Here is a 19,492-nt window from a genome sequence, read left to right as displayed (position 1 = left end):
AGTGAGTGCCCATGCCCTACGGCTCCGCATTATCTCCACAGTTCATAGGCGCCCATGAGCTCTTCAGCGCGCCATCTGCTATCACCTATACTAATTGTAGTGCACATTTGTACATGTGTTCACACACAACCTTTCCCTAATAAGCACCTTTGTTTTAGTTTGTGTGCACCCCATTCTGCCTAGTCCTCTCTACACCGCATATTAACCATTGAAATTTCACTACACACTGTGTTTTTCGACTATACACATTCATAGTAAAACAGTGATTTGTCTGCCTTCTGTTACTTTTGACCCTAGAATTTGGGTTTGTTACCACTTACCAATACCGAGTACCAGTGATGTTATAGACTTCTCTGGCATGTTTTGGTCTTCTCTTAGGAACGTGGGGGGGGTTGGGGGGGCGGGCTCTGTGTGTGGCTCTGTGTGCGTGTGGCTGTGTGTGTGTGGGTGCAAATGCAATAGGTCTCGCATTTGCGAAAGATTAAGCGATTGACATTGTAAATGACAATGCCATTTATTTATCGGTTTTCAAAACCAACACATAAATAAACAATGTGTCATTTACAATGCTAATAGCTCTAACTTTGTCAAAGGCGAAACCGTTACATTGTAAATGCTTGTTGCTCTTGATACCAAATGTTCTTTCATGCTTTACAGGCAAAATTTCAACTGGAGCTGCCTTCCATGAACCATACTACTGTGCCCAGTGTAAAACTGACTTCACTAGCCGCTGGAGGGAGGAGAAGAACGGCACTATTATGTGCGAAACATGCATGGCCTCAAACCAAAAAAAGGCATTGAAGGCAGAACACACCAACCGATTAAAAGCTGCATTTGTGAAGGCCCTTCAACAGGAACAGGAGATTGAACAACGAATACTTCAGCAGACTGCTGCCTCCGTTCAAGCCAAGCAGGAATCTATAGCACAGCATCATGCTCTGAAGCAGATTCGAACAGTAAGTACATGGCTGGGAACTTTTTTGTTTTAGAGTGCTTGTTTGCAGTTGTCTTGAAAACCATATTATATGCACAGAATTATAGTGCTCCTTTCCCCATGTAGCTTATTGACCCACTCTCATGTCCACAGAGAAAGCAGCCTCCCACAAAGAGCTTAGTTGCGCAGGTACTGTTGGAAGGTCACATGAATGAAGAGGGTGAGCAAAAGTGTACCCCTGCACAGCTGAGGTACCAAGGTTGTACAACTAAGGTACTCCCAGATTCATGCTGGATCAGCGTGTTGCATAGAGCTTGGCCCCTCTGAGCTTGTTTTTGGTAGCTCTGCTGACACAAACTGTCCTAGATAGCTGTTGTATCGGATAGCTAGCGGTATCAGCTTTCATCACAGACGATGGCTGTAGAAGTGATTTGACGTGCAGGAAGAAATATGTAGGCAAAGGTGTAAGCAATAATGAAGTATTTATTGGTGATGTCGAGATTTGAAACCGTGGTTGTGGTGATGGTGGAGCGAGTTTTCTTTTGGGCGCGGCATCAAATGAGCTACCAAGCACACCACCCGATATGCACTCAGGTACTGATTCTGCATGCTCAACTAAGTGTTTTGAAGTGTGTTAGACATGGCATCTTTTGGCGTGTTGCCAGTGTCTTTTTGCTTTCTGACCTCCTTCTTTTGACGGTGTGCTGGACTTTGTTTTTGCTGGCTTAGTGTCTGCGCACCTGCTTACTGCTGTTCAGTGTTAAAGTAGAAGTGTTCCTGCTGTAAATTGTGTTTGATTGGTGTTTCCATAATTGGCTTATTTGATTTACTACTAAGTCCCTAGTACCGTGCACTGTGTGCGCCAAGGGCCTGTTAATCAAATGTTGCTAGTGGACCTGCAGTACTGATTGTGCCAACCCCTCAAGTAGCCTTCAAAGTGTTCTCAGATCTGGTACTGCAGTGTCCGCACACAGTTTGTAATGCCAAACCGACCTGACAAGTGCACTCACTTGTCAGGCACTAACCTTCCCTTCCCTGACATAAGACACCTCTATGGGCAGGGTGCAATTGCGGTGAAAGGTAGGACGTTTACTGGTGTGTGTTACATGTCCTGATAGTGAAATACTGTGCAGTTCCTTTTTGGGTTTCGCCTGCCGAAAGGCTGCGCTCTGCGCAGCTTTTCAGCGCAGGTGAAATCCTTTGTTGACAATAAGGACTTCGGGAACGTCCCCCGGCTCTCATTGGCTAGCTCCATAAATGGAGGCTAGCCATTGAGTGCCGGATCTGTCCGTCAAGGCCGGACCAGATTCGGGGGCGTTCCCGAGATTTTTTCCCTGGGCGGAGTTACGTTGTTTCCCGTTCCCTCCCCTTTCCCGCCGTCCGTGTCCTCTCCCGCCCCCCTCCCGCCGTCCGTGTTCTCTCCCGCCCCCCTCCTGCCGTCCGTGTCCTCTCCCGCCCCCCTCCCGCCGTCCGTGTTATCTCCCGCCCCCCTCCCGTCGTCCGTGTTCTCTCCCGCCCCCGAATCTGGTCCGGCATTGAGCCGGCACCCGCCTTCCTGCTCCGGCCGTCTTCTGCGTCTCTCCTCCCCCTTTCCCGCCCCCTCCCGCTTGACATTTTTACCTTCCGATCAGCCGCATGGAGAGCGAGCAGGCAGCGGACTTCGCTGGAGGAGGAGGAGGAGGAATAGCTGCCCACATCCCGGAGGAGAGGATGAGCACCCAGCCATGGAAGCCGCAACCCGTTTGTGACGACAGTCAGGGCGGCCCCATCAGCGCACCTTCACAGGGGGAGGCCCCCGAGGCACAATGTCCCGGACCCCAGGACTGGGCACCTCCCGGAAGCCCCGAGGCCAGCGGCGGCTCCCTGCTCCCTAGGCAGCCGGAGCACGAAGAAGCCCCAGACAATTCCGAGCACAGCCCCCCCGTCCGGGGCCTCTTCGCTGAACATCAGCGCCGCCTCTCCCAATCCCCTTCCCCTCAGGGCTGTCCCACTGCCCGTCTACGAGGACTCTCACACCCCATCTCCACCTGCGGCCTCTCCTCATCATAGCCACTTAGAGCCCAAGACCACCGTTGAAACCTCTCAGTCTGCAGAGACTGCCTTTCAAGACCCCTCGTTCTCCGAGGCTTGTCCTCGCATACCCCTACCCCCGACGGCTGTTTCGTCAGGTTCCGAGCTTGCCTTGCCCAACCCCTTGTCGCCACCCTTCACATTGCCCTCCCTCTCCACCTCGCCAAACCCCTTGGAACCCGGATCTGCCCCGCCCAGCCACTTAATCTCTGCAGATGTTTCATTGAAGCCCCTGCCTGTGGCTTCCCTACCCACCCTCTTGCCACCCGGGGCCTCTTCATCCACCTGTCATCGTGAGTCCCCAACCCCCCCCCTCCACACCCGGAGGAAGCTCCCCACATAAAGTTCCTTCTTCCAGCTCTCCCCCTGCAGCCACCTCTCCCAGCCTGGACTCCCAAGAGTCATCTTCCCACCTGCCCTCCCACCCCAGTTCGGACCTCAGTGTCAGCGAGGGTCTGGAGGAGCCGGCGGGGCGGGAGCGCGGCACTGGGCAGTCTGTCTATCACATCAAGTGGTTACTGTGGAAGGAGCAGAAGACTCCAATTGTTACCCAGAATGAAAACGGACCCTGTCCTCTGCTGGCTATCATCAATGTGCTGCTTTTGACCTGGAAGGTAAGGGGCACAGCTTAGTGTTGTCTAGATTTCAAGATTTACAAGCCGTTTAGGCACAGCCGCACAGGCCTGGAATCAGTCAAGGCCCCTCTGAATTGTAGGGAGTCTCCCCAACTGGGAGACAGTCTTTGCTTATTATAACCATTACTAATGGTCCATGTGAGACAATCACGCCGCTCCTCCTTGAAAAACACTTGAAAACCCAGAGTCTTGATGAATTCACAAAAGCACTCCTAACTATGTGGACTAGGAACAAACACTGCAAATGGTATATTTAGCTTGGCTTGAAAAATGTTTTTGGGATGCAGGGTGAAGATCTACTTTTGCCTTAGATGGGTGAGAATTATGTATTTTGTAGATTCTAAATTCATGCAGGATTGCACCCTCGGATTGCACCATCAGATTGCATGCTGTCTCAAAAATGAACAATTCCTATATCTTTGCAAGAAAAAATGGTGTAGACTCAAAACATTCTCCAAATCACATGCATTTTTGCCTTCATTGCTATTATTATTAAATATTTGTATTCTATTATTGTATTTTTGCAAGTGTCCTGCCCATACCGCAATCCAAAGATCACTGCTTTGAAAGTCATACCCTTGACAATTAACAGTATCTAATCCCATCTAGCTAATTTGTTAATCCTACCAGCCATATGCATGAACTCCCATAACCCCATCCCCTCCAATAATGATCACGCCGAACTCCCATCAATGTACAACAAAGAACCTGAAGTAAATACATGTATGGTTTCCTTGAGAGCATGTAACTAATCTCCATAACCACTGAATTAAACATTATCCTTAGGTTCCGGAGCAGCTTCCTGCCGGCCCAAAATTCTTAAATGCCTCGTAAGGGGTGTAAGACCTACATAGATACAATTGCAATATTATAGTACCAGTTATAGAGCAAGACAGGCACAATTAGGCATCTGTGCGCCAGACACATGGGTGTCGTAAAATTTCATAATAGTTATTATGGGGTGTGATCTAAAGAGCATAATTATTATAAGAGCTGTACCCTATGCAATAAAAAAGGGCAGCGGGTTTACCAACTGTTATTAGGAAAATATGTTTCAGCTCTTAGGCTTCTTTTTTTTACAACCTTATTAATTCTAAAAGTTCTAGCTTTGGTTTGCTACAATCAAACCAACTGGACTAATAAAGATGAAGGCAACGAGTTGTAGAAACACGCACAACATTATATGTCCTGACTACATCGAGCAAGTTGTAACCCTATAAGTGAGGGACCTAGCAAAGGTGAGTAACTGTCATTGAAAGATTGTATGCTCTCAGATTTGAAAATACAGTGTATTCTTGACATCTAACACAACCACTACTATAAAAACACTAGCGCAATTCAAAAATTCCCTCAGGGAGATTGCTCTTGAACAACATCAACGAGGGACCTTCTGAAGGAATTATTTTGTGTAATGAAATCTAAAAATTCATGAGTGGTCGCATAATTTCCAATCCACAATCAATTTCATTATAGAGGCATATTTTTAGGGGGAAAAGAAATATATCGAATGAATGCTCAATTGATGAAGAGGCTTAACGGCGTGTACAATGAGCAATTTAATCCAAGTTTTTTTCAGTACTCAATTACATAGGAGTTCTAATTTTGTTTTCTTCAGTACTAAATTGAATAATTATGAAATAATTTTAGAGGGATATGACCAGCCACATTAGACAATGCACACCAATAAGGGCACAGCAATAATTGAATTCCATAATAGTATATAGAAGAGGCTTGAATGATGTAACAATCACGTAGCCCAGCTATAAAATCTCAGTTATAAAAGCAAGGCTGTATTCTGTAGATGGCATGTTATCTATTAATTTTTTTTATTTAGTACAGTTGTATATACCTATAATTCTTCCTCAAAAGATCCACCTTGATTGTTTACGGACAGTGTCCTGAGGATCGTCTTACTGATTGCTTCTGTTTGGGACCGAACCGTTGACAACTCTTCTACATCAGCCTATGAAACTTGCAGTTCCTTCAGTTTGCCTCATACTTGATAACTCGGAGACTTTATACTGGGACTAAGTGGTTGTGACGCTATTCAAGGCCTTTTCTAAGAGCTATTAGTATTGAAAAAATAAATTAGAATTCCTATGTAATTTATTATTGAAAAAACGTATGTTTGATACTTAAATTCCTCCATAATATTAACAATATAGGCCCTATTGCCTCCCTTTTCCAATTCATTGAGGACATCCCAAAATGCTTTCACGTCATTGAACATATTAGCATGTTCGAGGCATATGGGCTGCAGATGGTACATTTATGAATAGATCGCCATCTGGTGTTGGGCTCGGATGATTGCACTTTGTTTTTCTTCTGGAGAAGTCTTTGTCGTCATAGGTGACTCCTCCTCTCGGTGTTAGTGCGCATGGGCATCGGCTCCATCCTTAGATTGTTTTTTTCCGCCATCTGGTTCGGATGAGGATCGAAGCGCTCCGGACCGACTTCAACAAAGAAGGTTATAACCGGCGCGTATTCCTTTCCAAATCGACGGTATCGTTATCGAACGCGACTTCACTCCATACCGACGCGATTCGAAGGACGACGACTACGAGAAACTCGACGTAGTCCAGCCCGGGGTCCATGGAAAGGACTCCATTCAAAAAATGTCCAACGTGTGGTGCTAAGTTCCCACACAAGGACCTACACGAAGTGTGCAACCTCTGCTTGTCCCCTGAACACGAATCCAGGGACTGTGAGGCCTGTGCAGCGTTCTCGTCAAAGTCGACGATTAGAAACCGTCGAGCCCGAAGACACGAGGTATCGAGAATGCAGTCACAAGCAATCCCGGAGCTGTTCGAGGACCAGCAACCAGAAGAGGAGGAAGAAGAGGCCGACGAGGCGGGGTCAGAAGCGGACGAGTCCAACGTCGAGGAAATCGACGTCCAACAAACCGTGAGTGACAACGTCCCTTTACCGAAAAACAGACCCCGCACGGTGTCGACCCCGCCCTCGAGCCCGGTCAGACAACCGAAAAAAGTTTCCAACGCCCCGCCTTCGAGCCCGGCAACGAAACAGAAACCGAAACACTCGGTCCCCCATCATAGTGGTTCCGGTTCCGATAAACCAACCACATCGACACCGAAGCACCAGGTCAAGGAAAGCTCGAAGTCGAAGCAGTCCATGTCGACACCGAAGCACGCTTCGGCGCCGAAAACACCCTCGACACCGGGGACATCTTCGATACCGAAGAAGTCGGATCCGAACAAAACTTCGGCACCGAAAATACAAATGGACATTTCAAAGAAAAGACACCTTTCGGAACCGAAAACTGCGGTACCGACACAGGAACACGGAACGGATCCTAAACAAAAGACTTTGTTTATTGACCCAAAGACTGGCAAGGTAGTCACAGAGCTACCTAAAAAGAGGAAACATGAACATTTGGACGACAAGGCTCATCCAAAGAAGAGAACAATGGGGACGAATACAACTCCTCCCCCTTCTCCCAAACCTCACACACCATCTTCGCCTATTCCTCACAATAGGCCAGATATTCCTCCCACACGTCCATCTACACCTACAACAGATGGAGAAAGTGACACAGGGGAGGGGGGACACCCTGGGGATGATGAGGACACAATCCCAGAGGAGGCAGACCCATGGGAGGAGTATAATGTGGGATCAGGTAATGATACCGACCTTGAGTCATATCCCTCAAAACCTTCACCTCCTGATGACAATACTGGGTTTGCACAACTCATTACTAGAGCAGCAACATTTCATAAGGTAGACCTACATACAGAACCTCTAGTACAGGACTTCTTATTAGAGACACTACCTACTGCACAAAGAACATCAGGAACACTACCAATGCTAAAAGGCCTTCTCAGTCATACATCAGAGATATTCAAAGACCCAGTGAGGGCTAGGGTATTGAACCCAAGAATTGATAAAAAATATAGGGCAGCTCCAAAAGACCCAATATACATTAAGGGACAAATTCCTCTAGACTCACTAGTGGTCACAAACGCTCGCAAGAGAGCAAACTCTTTATCTACGGGAGAAGCGCCACCTCCTGACAAAGAGTCTAAACTAATAGATGCCTCTGGCAAGAGAGTAGCATCTCAAGCGGCAAACAGTTGGCGCATAGCTAATACGCAAGCACTACTTGCAAGGTATGACAGAGCGCATTATGATGAGTTAGAAACACTCATCAAACATCTCCCTAAAGAACATCAAAAGAGAGCTGATCAACTTATACAAGAAGGGAAGTTAATTACTAACACTTCAATAAAGTGCGCCCTAGACGCGGCAGAAACTGCGGCAAGGTCGACAAATACAAGCATCATGCTAAGGAGACATGCATGGCTCAGAGTGTCAGGATTCAAACAAGAGGTACAAACCTCGTTACTTAATCAACCTTTTGATGGGAAAACACTTTTTGGCACAGGGACAGATGAGGCCCTAGAAAAAATGAAAAAGGATACGGAATCGGCTAAATCAATGGGAGCATTGCAGCAGCCGACACAAAGAGGTTCCTTTCGTAGATCCACCTATAGAGGAGGATCCAAAAGTACAGGTACAAACCAACAGCAAACCTCTTTTACACCTACATCACCCAGAGGTAATTCTAGAGGTGGATACAGGGGTAACAACAACAAGGGTAGAGGTCGCGGAAACAACAACAACCGCAACTCTCCAACCCCAAAACAGTGACTTCATAGAGCTTCCCCCAGACCATATAACACCGGTAGGGGGACGCCTATCACAGTTCCTACCTGTCTGGGAAAACATCACATCAGACAAGTGGGTAAGACAAATTATCCAACATGGTTATTGCCTAGAACTCACAGCTACCCCACCAAACATCCCCCCCAAACAGCGTCCAATGAAACAAGATCACCTGACACTGTTAAAACAGGAAGTAATATCACTGCTAGAAAAGCATGCCATAGAGAAGGTTCCACAGCACCAACAGGGAACAGGAGTATACTCCCTATACTTCCTAATCCCCAAAAAGGACGGGTCTCTAAGGCCAATACTGGACCTAAGACCTCTCAACGCATACATAAATTCGGAACATTTCCACATGGTCACGCTCCAACAAGTACTTCCTTTACTGAAGAAAGGGGACTTTCTTTCTACACTGGATCTAAAAGACGCTTACTTTCATATCCCTATTCACAAAGCCCACAGGAAATACCTCAGGTTTGTGGTAGAAGGACAACATTATCAGTTCAAAGTCCTCCCATTTGGTGTCACGACGGCACCAAGGGTGTTCACAAAATGCCTGGCAGTGGTAGCAGCTCACCTAAGAAGACAACAAATTCATGTCTTCCCATACTTGGACGACTGGCTAATAAAAGCCAGGTCGCAAGAGGAGTGTCTGCAACACACACAAAAGACAATTCAGCTACTACACCAGCTAGGGTTCACGGTGAACTACACAAAGTCACACCTACAACCAAACAAAGTTCAACAATATCTGGGGGCTACCATAGACACAGAAAAAGCCAAAGTGTACCCCAACCCAATAAGAGTCCAAGCAATGCTTACAATCATTCAGAGATTTCAGCCACAACACTCACTAACAGCAAGAGTGTTCATGCAGCTACTAGGCATGATGTCATCCTGCATACTGCTAATACCATATGCAAAACTACAAATGCGTCCGCTACAAGAATGCTTAGCGACACAGTGGAATCAGGCTCAAGGACAGATTACGGATCTGGTGTTGGTAGACGACCGCACACACCGCTCTCTGAAGTGGTGGAACAGAACAAACATTACCAAGGGGCGGTCGTTCCTAGAGCCAATTCCACAGGTGACAATAACAGCAGACGCATCGCTCACCGGATGGGGAGCACATATGGACAAATACACAGTACAAGGAAGGTGGAGTGTGCAGGAAAAAACACTGCACATCAACTATCTAGAACTACTGGCAGTGTTTCTAGCATTGAAAGCCTTTCAGATACATGTTATCCACAAAGCAGTCCTGATCAGAACAGACAACATGACAGCAATGTATTATATTCAAAAACAGGGGGGGACGCACTCTCTCCAATTATCCAGACTAGCACAGGAGATTTGGAGATGGGCCATTCCTCAAAACATCTATCTGTTAGCCGAACACCTACCAGGAGTTCAAAACCAGATAGCAGACATCTTAAGCAGACAGTCGGAACAAATACACGAATGGGAACTGCACCAACAAATACTGCAGCCATTCTTCCAAAGATGGGGACAACCAGAGATAGACCTATTTGCCACTCATCAGAACGCAAAATGCCAAAGCTTCGCGTCCAGGTACCCACATCACCTGTCGCAGGGCAATGCGTTATGGATAAATTGGTCCAACAAATTTGCATACGCTTTTCCCCCTCTCCCACTAATCCCATTAGTGGTCAGGAAACTGCAACAACATTCAATGACCATGATACTAGTAGCACCCACGTGGGCAAGACAGCCGTGGGTCACCACGCTCCTGCAACTCTCACAAGTGCCACATCAAAAGCTACGAATTCTACCCATGCACCTTACACAGAACCATGGAGAGATAATGCACCCAGATCCAACTCAATTGAACTTAGCGATCTGGCTCCTGAAATCCTAGAATTTGGGTACTTAGATCTCCCCCCAAATTGCATGGAAATAATTAAACAAGCGAGACGTCCAACCACCAGAGCATGCTATGCAGCTAAGTGGAAGAGGTTTGCTATACACTGCACTAATAACAATATCAACCCTCTAGACGTATCAACAAGGGAGATTATTTGCTACTTGTTACACTTACAGCAATGTAATCTAGCGTACACATCTATCAGAGTACACTAGCAGCTATAGCAGCATACCTACAAAACAGGCAGCGCATATCACTGTTCAGAGTACCAGCGATAAAAGCATTCATGGAAGGTCTTAAAAGAGTCATTCCACCAAGATTACCACCTTCCCCAGTCTGGAACCTCAACGTAGTACTCACCAGACTAATGGGGCCACCCTTCGAACCTATGCATAGGTGCGAAATACAATTCCTTACATGGAAGGTGGCATTCCTTATAGCCATTACCTCACTCAGAAGAGTAAGCGAGTTACAGGCATTAACAATACAAGAACCATTCCTACAGATACACCAGAATAAAGTGGTTCTTAGAACAAACCCAAAGTTTTTGCCTAAAGTAATTTCAGCATTCCACATCAATCAGCCAGTGGAATTACCAGTCTTCTTTCCAAAGCCACAGACGGTGGCAGAAAGGGCTCTACATACACTAGATGTTAAAAGAGCCATTTCATACTACATAGAAAGAACACAAGACTTCAGGAAAACTAAACAACTATTTGTAGCATTTTCCCCAACACATAAGGGCAATCCTATCTCTAAAGCAGGCATCGCAAGATGGATTGTAAGATGTATACAAATATGTTACATTAAAGCAAAGAGAACATTAACTGTTCCTCCTAGAGCTCATTCCACAAGAAAACTAGGAGCATCTATGGCATTCTTAGGGAACATTCCCCTAGATGACATATGTAGAGCAGCAACTTGGTCTACACCACATACATTCACAAAGCACTACTGTGTTGATGTACAGGCTGCACAACAAGCCAGAGTGGGCCAAGCTGTATTAAAAACTCTATTTCAGACAGTTGCGACAGACACTGGTGACCACCGCTAGGGAGGTAACTGCTGTACAATCTATTCATAAATGTACCATCTGCAGCCCATATGCCTCGAACGGAATATGCTACTTACCAGTATGCATCTGTTCTTGGCATAGAGGGCTGCAGAGTGGTACATGCCCTCCCTGCCTCCCCGGAAACCTGTGTCTGTCCCAACATTATCTTATTTAGATACATTTACATGGGCATATCTTTATGTACTACACTACACTACTCCATCTAACCCTACTATGGCAAAACAATCTAAGGATGGAGCCGATGCCCATGCGCACTAACACCGAGAGGAGGAGTCACCTATGACGACAAAGACTTCTCCAGAAGAAAAACAAAGTGCAATCATCCGAGCCCAACACCAGATGGCGATCTATTCATAAATGTACCACTCTGCAGCCCTCTATGCCAAGAACAGATGCATACTGGTAAGTAGCATATTCCTTAATAACCGATGCCATAGCACTGCTTGATAATGTGATTTCTCCAACCAAACTTTTTGTCTATAAGGTCTTCTCATTGACATCAGTTTAACCTTGGGACCGGGATAAGATAGAGTGGAGAGTGCATAGGGAGTTGAGAGTGCATAGGGAGTGCAGCTCGAGGGAGTGGAGAGTGCATAGGGAGTGGAGAGCGCATAGGGAGTGGAGAGTGGAGAGTGCATAGGGAGTGGAGAGTGCATAGGGAGTGCAGAGTGGAGAGTGCATAGGGAGTGCAGAGTGGATAGGGAGTGGAGAGTGGAGAGTGGATAGGGAGTGGAGAGTGGAGAGTGCATAGGGAGTGGAGAGTGCATAGGGAGTGCAGCTCGAGGGAGTGGAGAGTGCATAGGGAGTGGAGAGTGCATAGGGAGTGAAGAGTGCGTAGGGAGTGGAGAGTGGAGAGTGCGTAGGGAGTGGAGAGTGCGTAGGGAGTGGAGAGTGCGTAGGGAGTGGAGAGTGGAGAGTGCGTAGGGAGTGGAGAGTGGAGAGTGGAGAGTGCGTAGGGAGTGGAGAGTGGAGAGTGCGTAGGGAGTGGAGAGTGGAGAGTGCGTAGGGAGTGGAGAGTGGAGAGTGCGTAGGGAGTGGAGAGTGGAGAGTGCGTAGGGAGTGGAGAGTGCATACGGAGTGGAGAGTGGAGAGTGCATAGGGAGTGGATAGTGCATAGGGAGTGGATAGTGCATACAGAGTGGAGAGTGCGTAGGGAGTGGAGAGTGGAGAGTGCGTAGGGAGTGGAGAGTGGAGAGTGCGTAGGGAGTGGAGAGTGGAGAGTGCGTAGGGAGTGGAGAGTGCGTAGGGAGTGGAGAGTGCATAGGGAGTGGATAGTGCATAGGGAGTGGATAGTGCATACGGAGTGGAGAGTGGAGAGTGCATACGGAGTGGAGAGTGGAGAGTGCATAGGGAATGGAGAGTGCATCCCCTCTACTTCTCTTCTATGGACACTTGTACTTCTTCTACTTCTCCACCAGCACAGTGTGTGTTTCCACTCGCCCGTGGCACTGGAGACTGAAGCACATCCTTCTTAGGGTGAAAACCGTCTTGCTGGTCATTATGGACACTCTTTCCAGTTCTGTACTTTTATGTGATCACACTATGCATTATGGGGGGTGTAGTGTTGCTTTGATTCCATTAGAACACAGCTGAAAACAATGATTTGTAGATAAAAACTCTAGTCCCACTAAATCTTGGAAGTGCTTATTCACACACACATGCATGCACGCACATATGCAAACACACTCTCTCTCCCTCAACAGGTGCACTACCTCCTCACAAGCACGGACACATGTTTGTAAAACAGGTTCTTTAACCCACCATGCCATCCCATAATGCAGTTCGGTTGGCTAGCACACCGTGGCTGACTGAAGATGCGCACTCGGATGGCGCCGGCACTTGACAGCCAGGCACAGAGAGGCGCGTGATTGACAATGGGCGACAAGACGAGCGTGACTGAGAGCAGACGCCAACTGAAATGTCCAACCCTTAAAAAGGAAAGATTTAATGACGGTATTTTTTGTGGAACTGGTGGCGAGCTTCCTGTTTCAAGATGAGTGAGTGAACCATGTCCAAAAAGACTGACACTCCAGTAGGGTAGTGTAGTGCTTTCAGCAAGCGTTGCCTTAATGTGCCACCCCAGCACGATTTAACCCCCTCAGCTGTCAATTGGGCATCTGTCACGTGACACCTGCAGACCAGACTCTGAATTTCTTCAGTGAAATCCAGTAGGGTACAATAGGTCTTACATTTTCAAAACCAACACATAAATAAAAATATTGTCATTTACAATGCCAATAGCTCTAACTTTGGCAAAGGCGAAACCGTTGCATTGTAAATGCTTGTTCACTATTGCAAGGCTGTCGGTCTCATAGATTGAGGCAAGATAGCTGAATTTTAGGCTTCCTACACTCGGAATTTAAAAATACATCTTTTAGTGAAGATGATTTTTATATTGTGCATTTGAAAATGTCACTTTCAGAAAGTGGGCATTTTCTTGCTTAACCGTCCCGTGTGCCTTTGCTTATTCTTCGACTTGGTTAAGATTGACAGGAGTTGGAGATGTGCATTCACACTAGACAGACACAAGGGGGAGGGGGAGGTGGCTCACTCTCACAAAGCTGTCTCCCCTCCTGAAGTGAACCTGGCCTGAACCAGGCAGAACTGGTTATTGTATACCAGGGGACCTTTGTCAGTGCCAACTTCAAAGGAAAATGTGGTATAAATATTAGGGCCCGGACCACAGGATTAAAGAACTCTTTGGGATTAAGGAACCTGTCCAGAAGAACTGGAGAAGCTGTGATGAGGGACTACCGCTTTGCTGTGTTTGCCTGCAGTGGCTGCTACTCTCTTGGACCGTGAAAGGACTGGACTTTCTGCAGCTTATATTTCTGAGTTACAACTGAACTGTATTACAATCAGCTTTTACTACTGTAAAGTATTTATTGCGTACCTGTGCCAGGCTTGCTTGGTTCTAGAAAATAAAATAACTAAAAGAATATTTTTATACAAAAACAATTGGTCTGAAGTCCACTCTTTGTGTGTGAATTAATTTGCTGCCTGAGTGTGTACAACAAATGCTTAAGATTTAGAAACCCAGTGTTTTTGGCATATTCTCTAACTAAGCAGCATCTTGAGCTCATGGAAAGATTGATAGGCTTGTTGGGAGTTGGATGGTTCATGACCTTTAATGTGCCGTTCTGATTTCCCAGTTAAGCTGTAGCATTATCTGATAATAGATTTTGTCTTATAATTTCAAACTTGTTGGTTCTTAATATTTTAAATAGTTAAGATTTGTTCTAGTGTCCCAGTAGTCATAAGTGTAATGGGAATATCATGGTTTGAAATGCTTTGAATGCTTATTTTGCTATTTTCATTGACTACTAGACTCCCAGTCAGCTGTCTCGAGGTCTCCAGGGAACTCCACGTGGAGTTTTGCATGCATTCAGCCAGTCGCCAAAGCTTCAGAATGCGGCTGCCGCAGCGCTCATCAACCGGCCAGGTAAGCACGGCGAGAGACCTATGAACAAAAGCAACATGACTGCAAGCAGCTGGAAGAAGAGTCAAATGAACCCAGGTAAATTAAATCCACTTAAGTGATTGAAATGTGAGTTTTTTTGTTTTGTTCAGCCACTGTGCTAAGTAAAAATGGTCGAAATTCGCCAGGAAGTCAAATCTTACGTAATGGAGCAACATTTGTTATGGTAAAGACATATGCTACTTGGCCATGGATGAAATGTAGACTTACCAGTTACTTATTTATAGGTTGTGAATCAGTGGCTGATTAGATATGAATAGTGGTTTAGTGGTGTGTTCCTTACCCTACCTGCTACAGCTATCCATCCACCAAGGACAATTGATGTTCTTTGGTGGAAGCAGAAATACTGAGGCCCTTTATCCTGACCACTCAAAACAATGCACTCAAGTGACTACGAACAAAACTGAATGTGCTGCTTGGTTCTGAACAGATTTTTGTATACATTTTTTTTAAACTTTCGAAATCTAATTTTTTGTACTGTTTGGAGTTTTTTTTCCTATGGATTCACATCCGTAGCTGTGTTGTATTTCCTCAGTGGAGAGCGTCCGAAGAACTAAGTTGTCACTGTTGGTATAATATAGGAAACATAGGTGTCGATTTTTGGCTCTACTAGGTCGCTTTTTAGAGCTGCATCATGATACTGTGTTGCAGCAGCAAACCTTCCAGGAGGAGTTGCAAAGCCTAGGGATAGAGATTAGTATATGTAATGGATAGTGGTATGCTTCTGTGGCCTTTCCTTGGTTGTCATGGGGATGCTTCTTGCAGGGTTGGCGAGAACCCTTCAATCATGACCAAAGGGCTCCGAATTGGAAAGGAAGCTGTACATCACTGCGTTGTATCAAAGCACAGAAGTGTATGTTTTGCATTAGAAGGAAAGGCTGTCCTTAAAAACAGACAGTGCAAATGTGGAAAATGGCTTGCATCCAGGGTGAGTGAATTCAAGGCGTTTGCTGTATCTGACTGGTATGGTCCACGTTATAGCACAAGTCTAAGCTTGCCAGAGTAGCATGAGACTAGTCCCCAATCGTAGGCGCTAAGATGTTATATTAATGGAAGGAGGTGCGATTCAAAATAGTGAAGACATCAGAGAGTGCATCCAGTGGTAATCACAAGATAGGAAAAGAGACAGGGCCATGCTACCCTCGTCATTCTGCTGGAAATACAGGGCTTGCTGAATGTCCCTTTTTGGGGGGGGTTACATTCCTGCAAGCTGATGAGCAGGATTGACCAAAAACACCCAGCATAGATTGCCTTCCTGATGGATATGCCAACAGACAGCAGAAAGTTGTTGGTAGATTCATACACTCAAGATCTCATCATACAGAAACATTAAGGATCATGCTGAAAATAGTGTCGGACTTCAACTATACTGTCACCTTGCTAGTGTTTTTCAGGTAGTGAACGTTGAAGGTTAAAACAGTACTGGAGAGCAGAAGTGAGGAATTTAGGACGACCACCCAACTATTTATTGCTTTGAACTCCCTATACAGTGACAAGTGGCGGCCAAGGTTACTACATTTAGACGACAAGGGGCCTGTAGCAATGATTGATGCCAGCTACAGAGGAAGTGTGACTGCTCTTTCTAGGAGACGGAGAGAGCAAATACCTCTTTAATGAGCAGCACAACGGTGGTAGAAATTAAAAAGAACCCCACTCCACCATTTTGCTAAACCGTCTTTGAGCAGAGCAGTATTACCAGGATGCAGTAGAGGATGCAGAAGCATAGGCTGATATTGTTTGCCAGGTAGTTTCGATGAACCTTTTCTGTAAATATCTTACCTTATATACTTGCCAAGTATCACAGATTGGTCAAATATCTAAATGACGTGAATGTAGGAAGGATTCGAATGAGGTAGAACCACCATTACAAGTAGGTAACGTCTTCTGCTAAATGTAATTGTGTAGAAATCCAGTGGTGCCCTTCAAACAGCACTCTTCCACTCATTTTTACAGCACTGTCTAACTGAAGAGTGCACTTCAGACTTTTAAGTCTTGGGTCCTCCTGGAGTTGCTTGGGTCCTGTTTTTCCACTAACTGCACCATATCAAGTTAAGGGGGGCCTGGCATGAACCTCCTCTTGGTGAAAGTTAACCAACCAGTCATGAAATCTCGCATGCTCACTTTATCGGCGGTCCCCGTCAATTTTGTGGTACATTCATACAAAGAATGTTGCTTTTCAACCTCGTAATTATGGCATCCGAGACCTGCCTTTTCAGGAGGAGTCATGGTTATTTAAATTTCCCCATGTTATTTCGTTTCATTTATTGCTTAATCGAGATGCTATTTACTGATGTTGCCATTTGTCATGCAAATGAGGAGTGCTCTAAGTTTACTGATATCTAAATCTTTTTTATCTCTAGGGGGGACTTTGACCTTCGTGAATCCCAGTTTAGCAGTGCACAAGTCATCGTCTGCAGTTGAAAGGCAACGTGAATACCTTCTAGACATGATTCCTCCTCGGTCCATCACTCAGTCCACCACGTGGAAATAACATTACAAAGAGCGAAAACATAAACACGGATATCCCAACAGAGGCTTCCCCAGTTTCTACAATTGTTTCATTACAGAATTCAGTGGCACAGGCTTTAATCCGAGAACCAACAAGAGACAAGATTGCCTTGATGTCTTACGTTTAAGACAAAGACTAAAGCAGAGCGGGATTGGTTAAGGAAACCTGCTGGTCTTGGCTGTCTGGATATTTTGTTAAGGCTTGCAGCCGTGCGGACAAAAGTGGCTGCCAAATGGAGATGTCATGTCACGTTCCCTGCCCCAGTTTGCTTTCTGTTCGTTTTATTTCCTTGTCACCAGCACAAAAGAGGAGTGGACAAAGTTCTACCTGTTTCTGTTGGGACTACCTATGGCGCATGCTGGGAATTCAAACTTTGGCAGGAAGCTTTTCTGTGGGCGTGCTCATGGAAACCAAACCAAATAATTTACAGAAAAAAAATATCATGCAGTGTGGGGAGCACTCCTGCCTTTTTTGCCCCTCTCTAAAAGGCACAGCTGCAAGTTCATGTTTTCTTTTTCAATCAGGTTTAAGAGACAAAAGGTATACGGTTTGGATGATGGCAGTATCTCTTCTATTATGGCAGGGAACCATGGTGATAAACTGGTCACAAGGAAAGGCATAACATGAGTTTATATGTTCCCAGGGAAATTACTTCAATTTATTTATCATTGCTCCGTACCTAAAGTCTTATTTGCCCTCCAGGAATCGAGCAGCATGATCCGTCAGGGATTGCCTCCTTATGGAAGGTGCCCTGCAGCGTTTAAAAGAGGTGGCGTGGGAGGGAGGCTATGAAAATACTTAGTGGGACTAGTATTTCGTAATCAGGTTAAGGTTTTGAGATGGGACTTCCTGACAGTGTTGGAGAGACAGTTTGATACCCATGTTCCAGGAGTCTCAGTGCAATGTAGATTGGATTGAATGCCTTCCACCCCAAACCTTCTTCTATACCATCTGTTCCCCTAGTGGGCACAAAGCATGCTTGCTGCTTTATTTCATCACGTCAGTATTCCCACTTTTGGTGTGAAAAGAAAAACTATTCTTAAGTGGGGACCTCTGTGTGGTTATGACATTTTAATTTATTTTGTTTTCCTGGTACATATTAGTTTATAGTACGTAGTTCAACCGCCATCTCTCTCCTCTTCCCCAGTTAGGTTTCAAATTGAGCAACTTTACTTTTAGGGTTCTACAATTGGTTTTCTTTTTACATTTTTGTCAGTACTGGACTTCTGTGCTGATGTAAACAGACATTGCTGCAAAATGCAGGCTGTGCGGGTTGCTGGACATTGGTGCACAGGCATGCAGCAATTTCTCACCCATATTCTAGGAATGATATGCTAATGGCTGCATTTATATGCTTTAATTTAAAACCACATGTCCCCTTTTCCAATACAGCCATCAGTGTGACTAGAAATGATGAATGCAAAAAAGTTAAATAAGTGCACATTTTAGCCCCCTTTTTGTTGTGTGAATATCAATGTTAAGCAAACATTTTTGATAGATATATATATATATATATATATAGGTATACAGTAACCTAGGAGCCGACTTTTGCAAAATGGTATTTTTGTTATATAAATCCCCCTAGAATAAAACTTGACTTTTTTCCAAGTGTATGGTTAAAGTTAGATGGGATGCGAGAGGTTTTTCTTTTCATTCCAAGAAAGTTTTTTGATGGGCCGATCAGAGGGTTCCTGGGATATTCACTTATCAGGTTTGGGGCAAGAGGGAGTGGGAGAATTTTAGTGCTTTTTTGCACAAAGAAACTAGAGTATGCAAGCATTTCTATTCCTTGCGTTTTCCTGTGCCTGGCAAGAGAGCTGTTTTATACCCTCACTGATAATTACTAGCCATTTCTACTTAATGACACGGGCCAAACTGCGTTTCTGACGAATAATAAAACAAAACCAACTTGACTCATAAGACTTTTATTGTGGCTCATTTATGTTTTGAGAGACTTGTAGGAACACACTTACCTTTGATGCAGATACTTACATTTGTTATAGCGCCCCAAGAGGAGTCAAAAATAGTAATGCAGCAAGAAAGGGGATTTCAGCATACTGGCGAAGAAATGGTAAGTAGACTAAAGGTAAAGGGTATTTTATGGTGCACATATACTGGGTATGTCTTTAACTCCAACCTCTTCCTTGGTACATTTCTGATGGACCGTGATGGATTGTCCTTCAGTAAAACCGATTTCTGATGGATACTTCTGATTGC

General features: G+C 45.3%; 1 protein-coding gene and 1 pseudogene across 7 annotated transcripts in view; both read left to right on the top strand.

Moving 5' to 3' along the window:
* GATAD2A (GATA zinc finger domain containing 2A) overlaps positions 1 to 19,188 on the top strand; it is a 283,083-nt gene extending 263,895 nt beyond the window's left edge. For 6 of the 7 annotated variants that reach the window (XM_078670402.1, XM_078670398.1, XM_078670399.1 and 3 more), the window contains exons 9-11: positions 658 to 956; positions 14,616 to 14,805; positions 17,127 to 19,188. In XM_078670402.1, coding sequence (XP_078526528.1) covers positions 658 to 956; positions 14,616 to 14,805; positions 17,127 to 17,257 — 620 coding nt within the window. In that variant the 3' untranslated portion in view covers positions 17,258 to 19,188. The remainder of the gene's footprint in view (positions 1 to 657; positions 957 to 14,615; positions 14,806 to 17,126) is intronic. The other variant, XM_078670404.1, reaches the window with a different exon arrangement.
* On the top strand, positions 2,570 to 3,636 carry LOC144799221 (uncharacterized; annotated as a pseudogene).
* Positions 19,189 to 19,492: the final 304 nt, after the last annotated feature.

Source organism: Lissotriton helveticus, chromosome 12 (genome assembly GCF_964261635.1).
Source record: "Lissotriton helveticus chromosome 12, aLisHel1.1, whole genome shotgun sequence".
Classification (NCBI taxonomy): Eukaryota; Metazoa; Chordata; class Amphibia; order Caudata; family Salamandridae; genus Lissotriton; species Lissotriton helveticus.
This window is presented reverse-complemented; position numbering and strand designations above follow the sequence as displayed.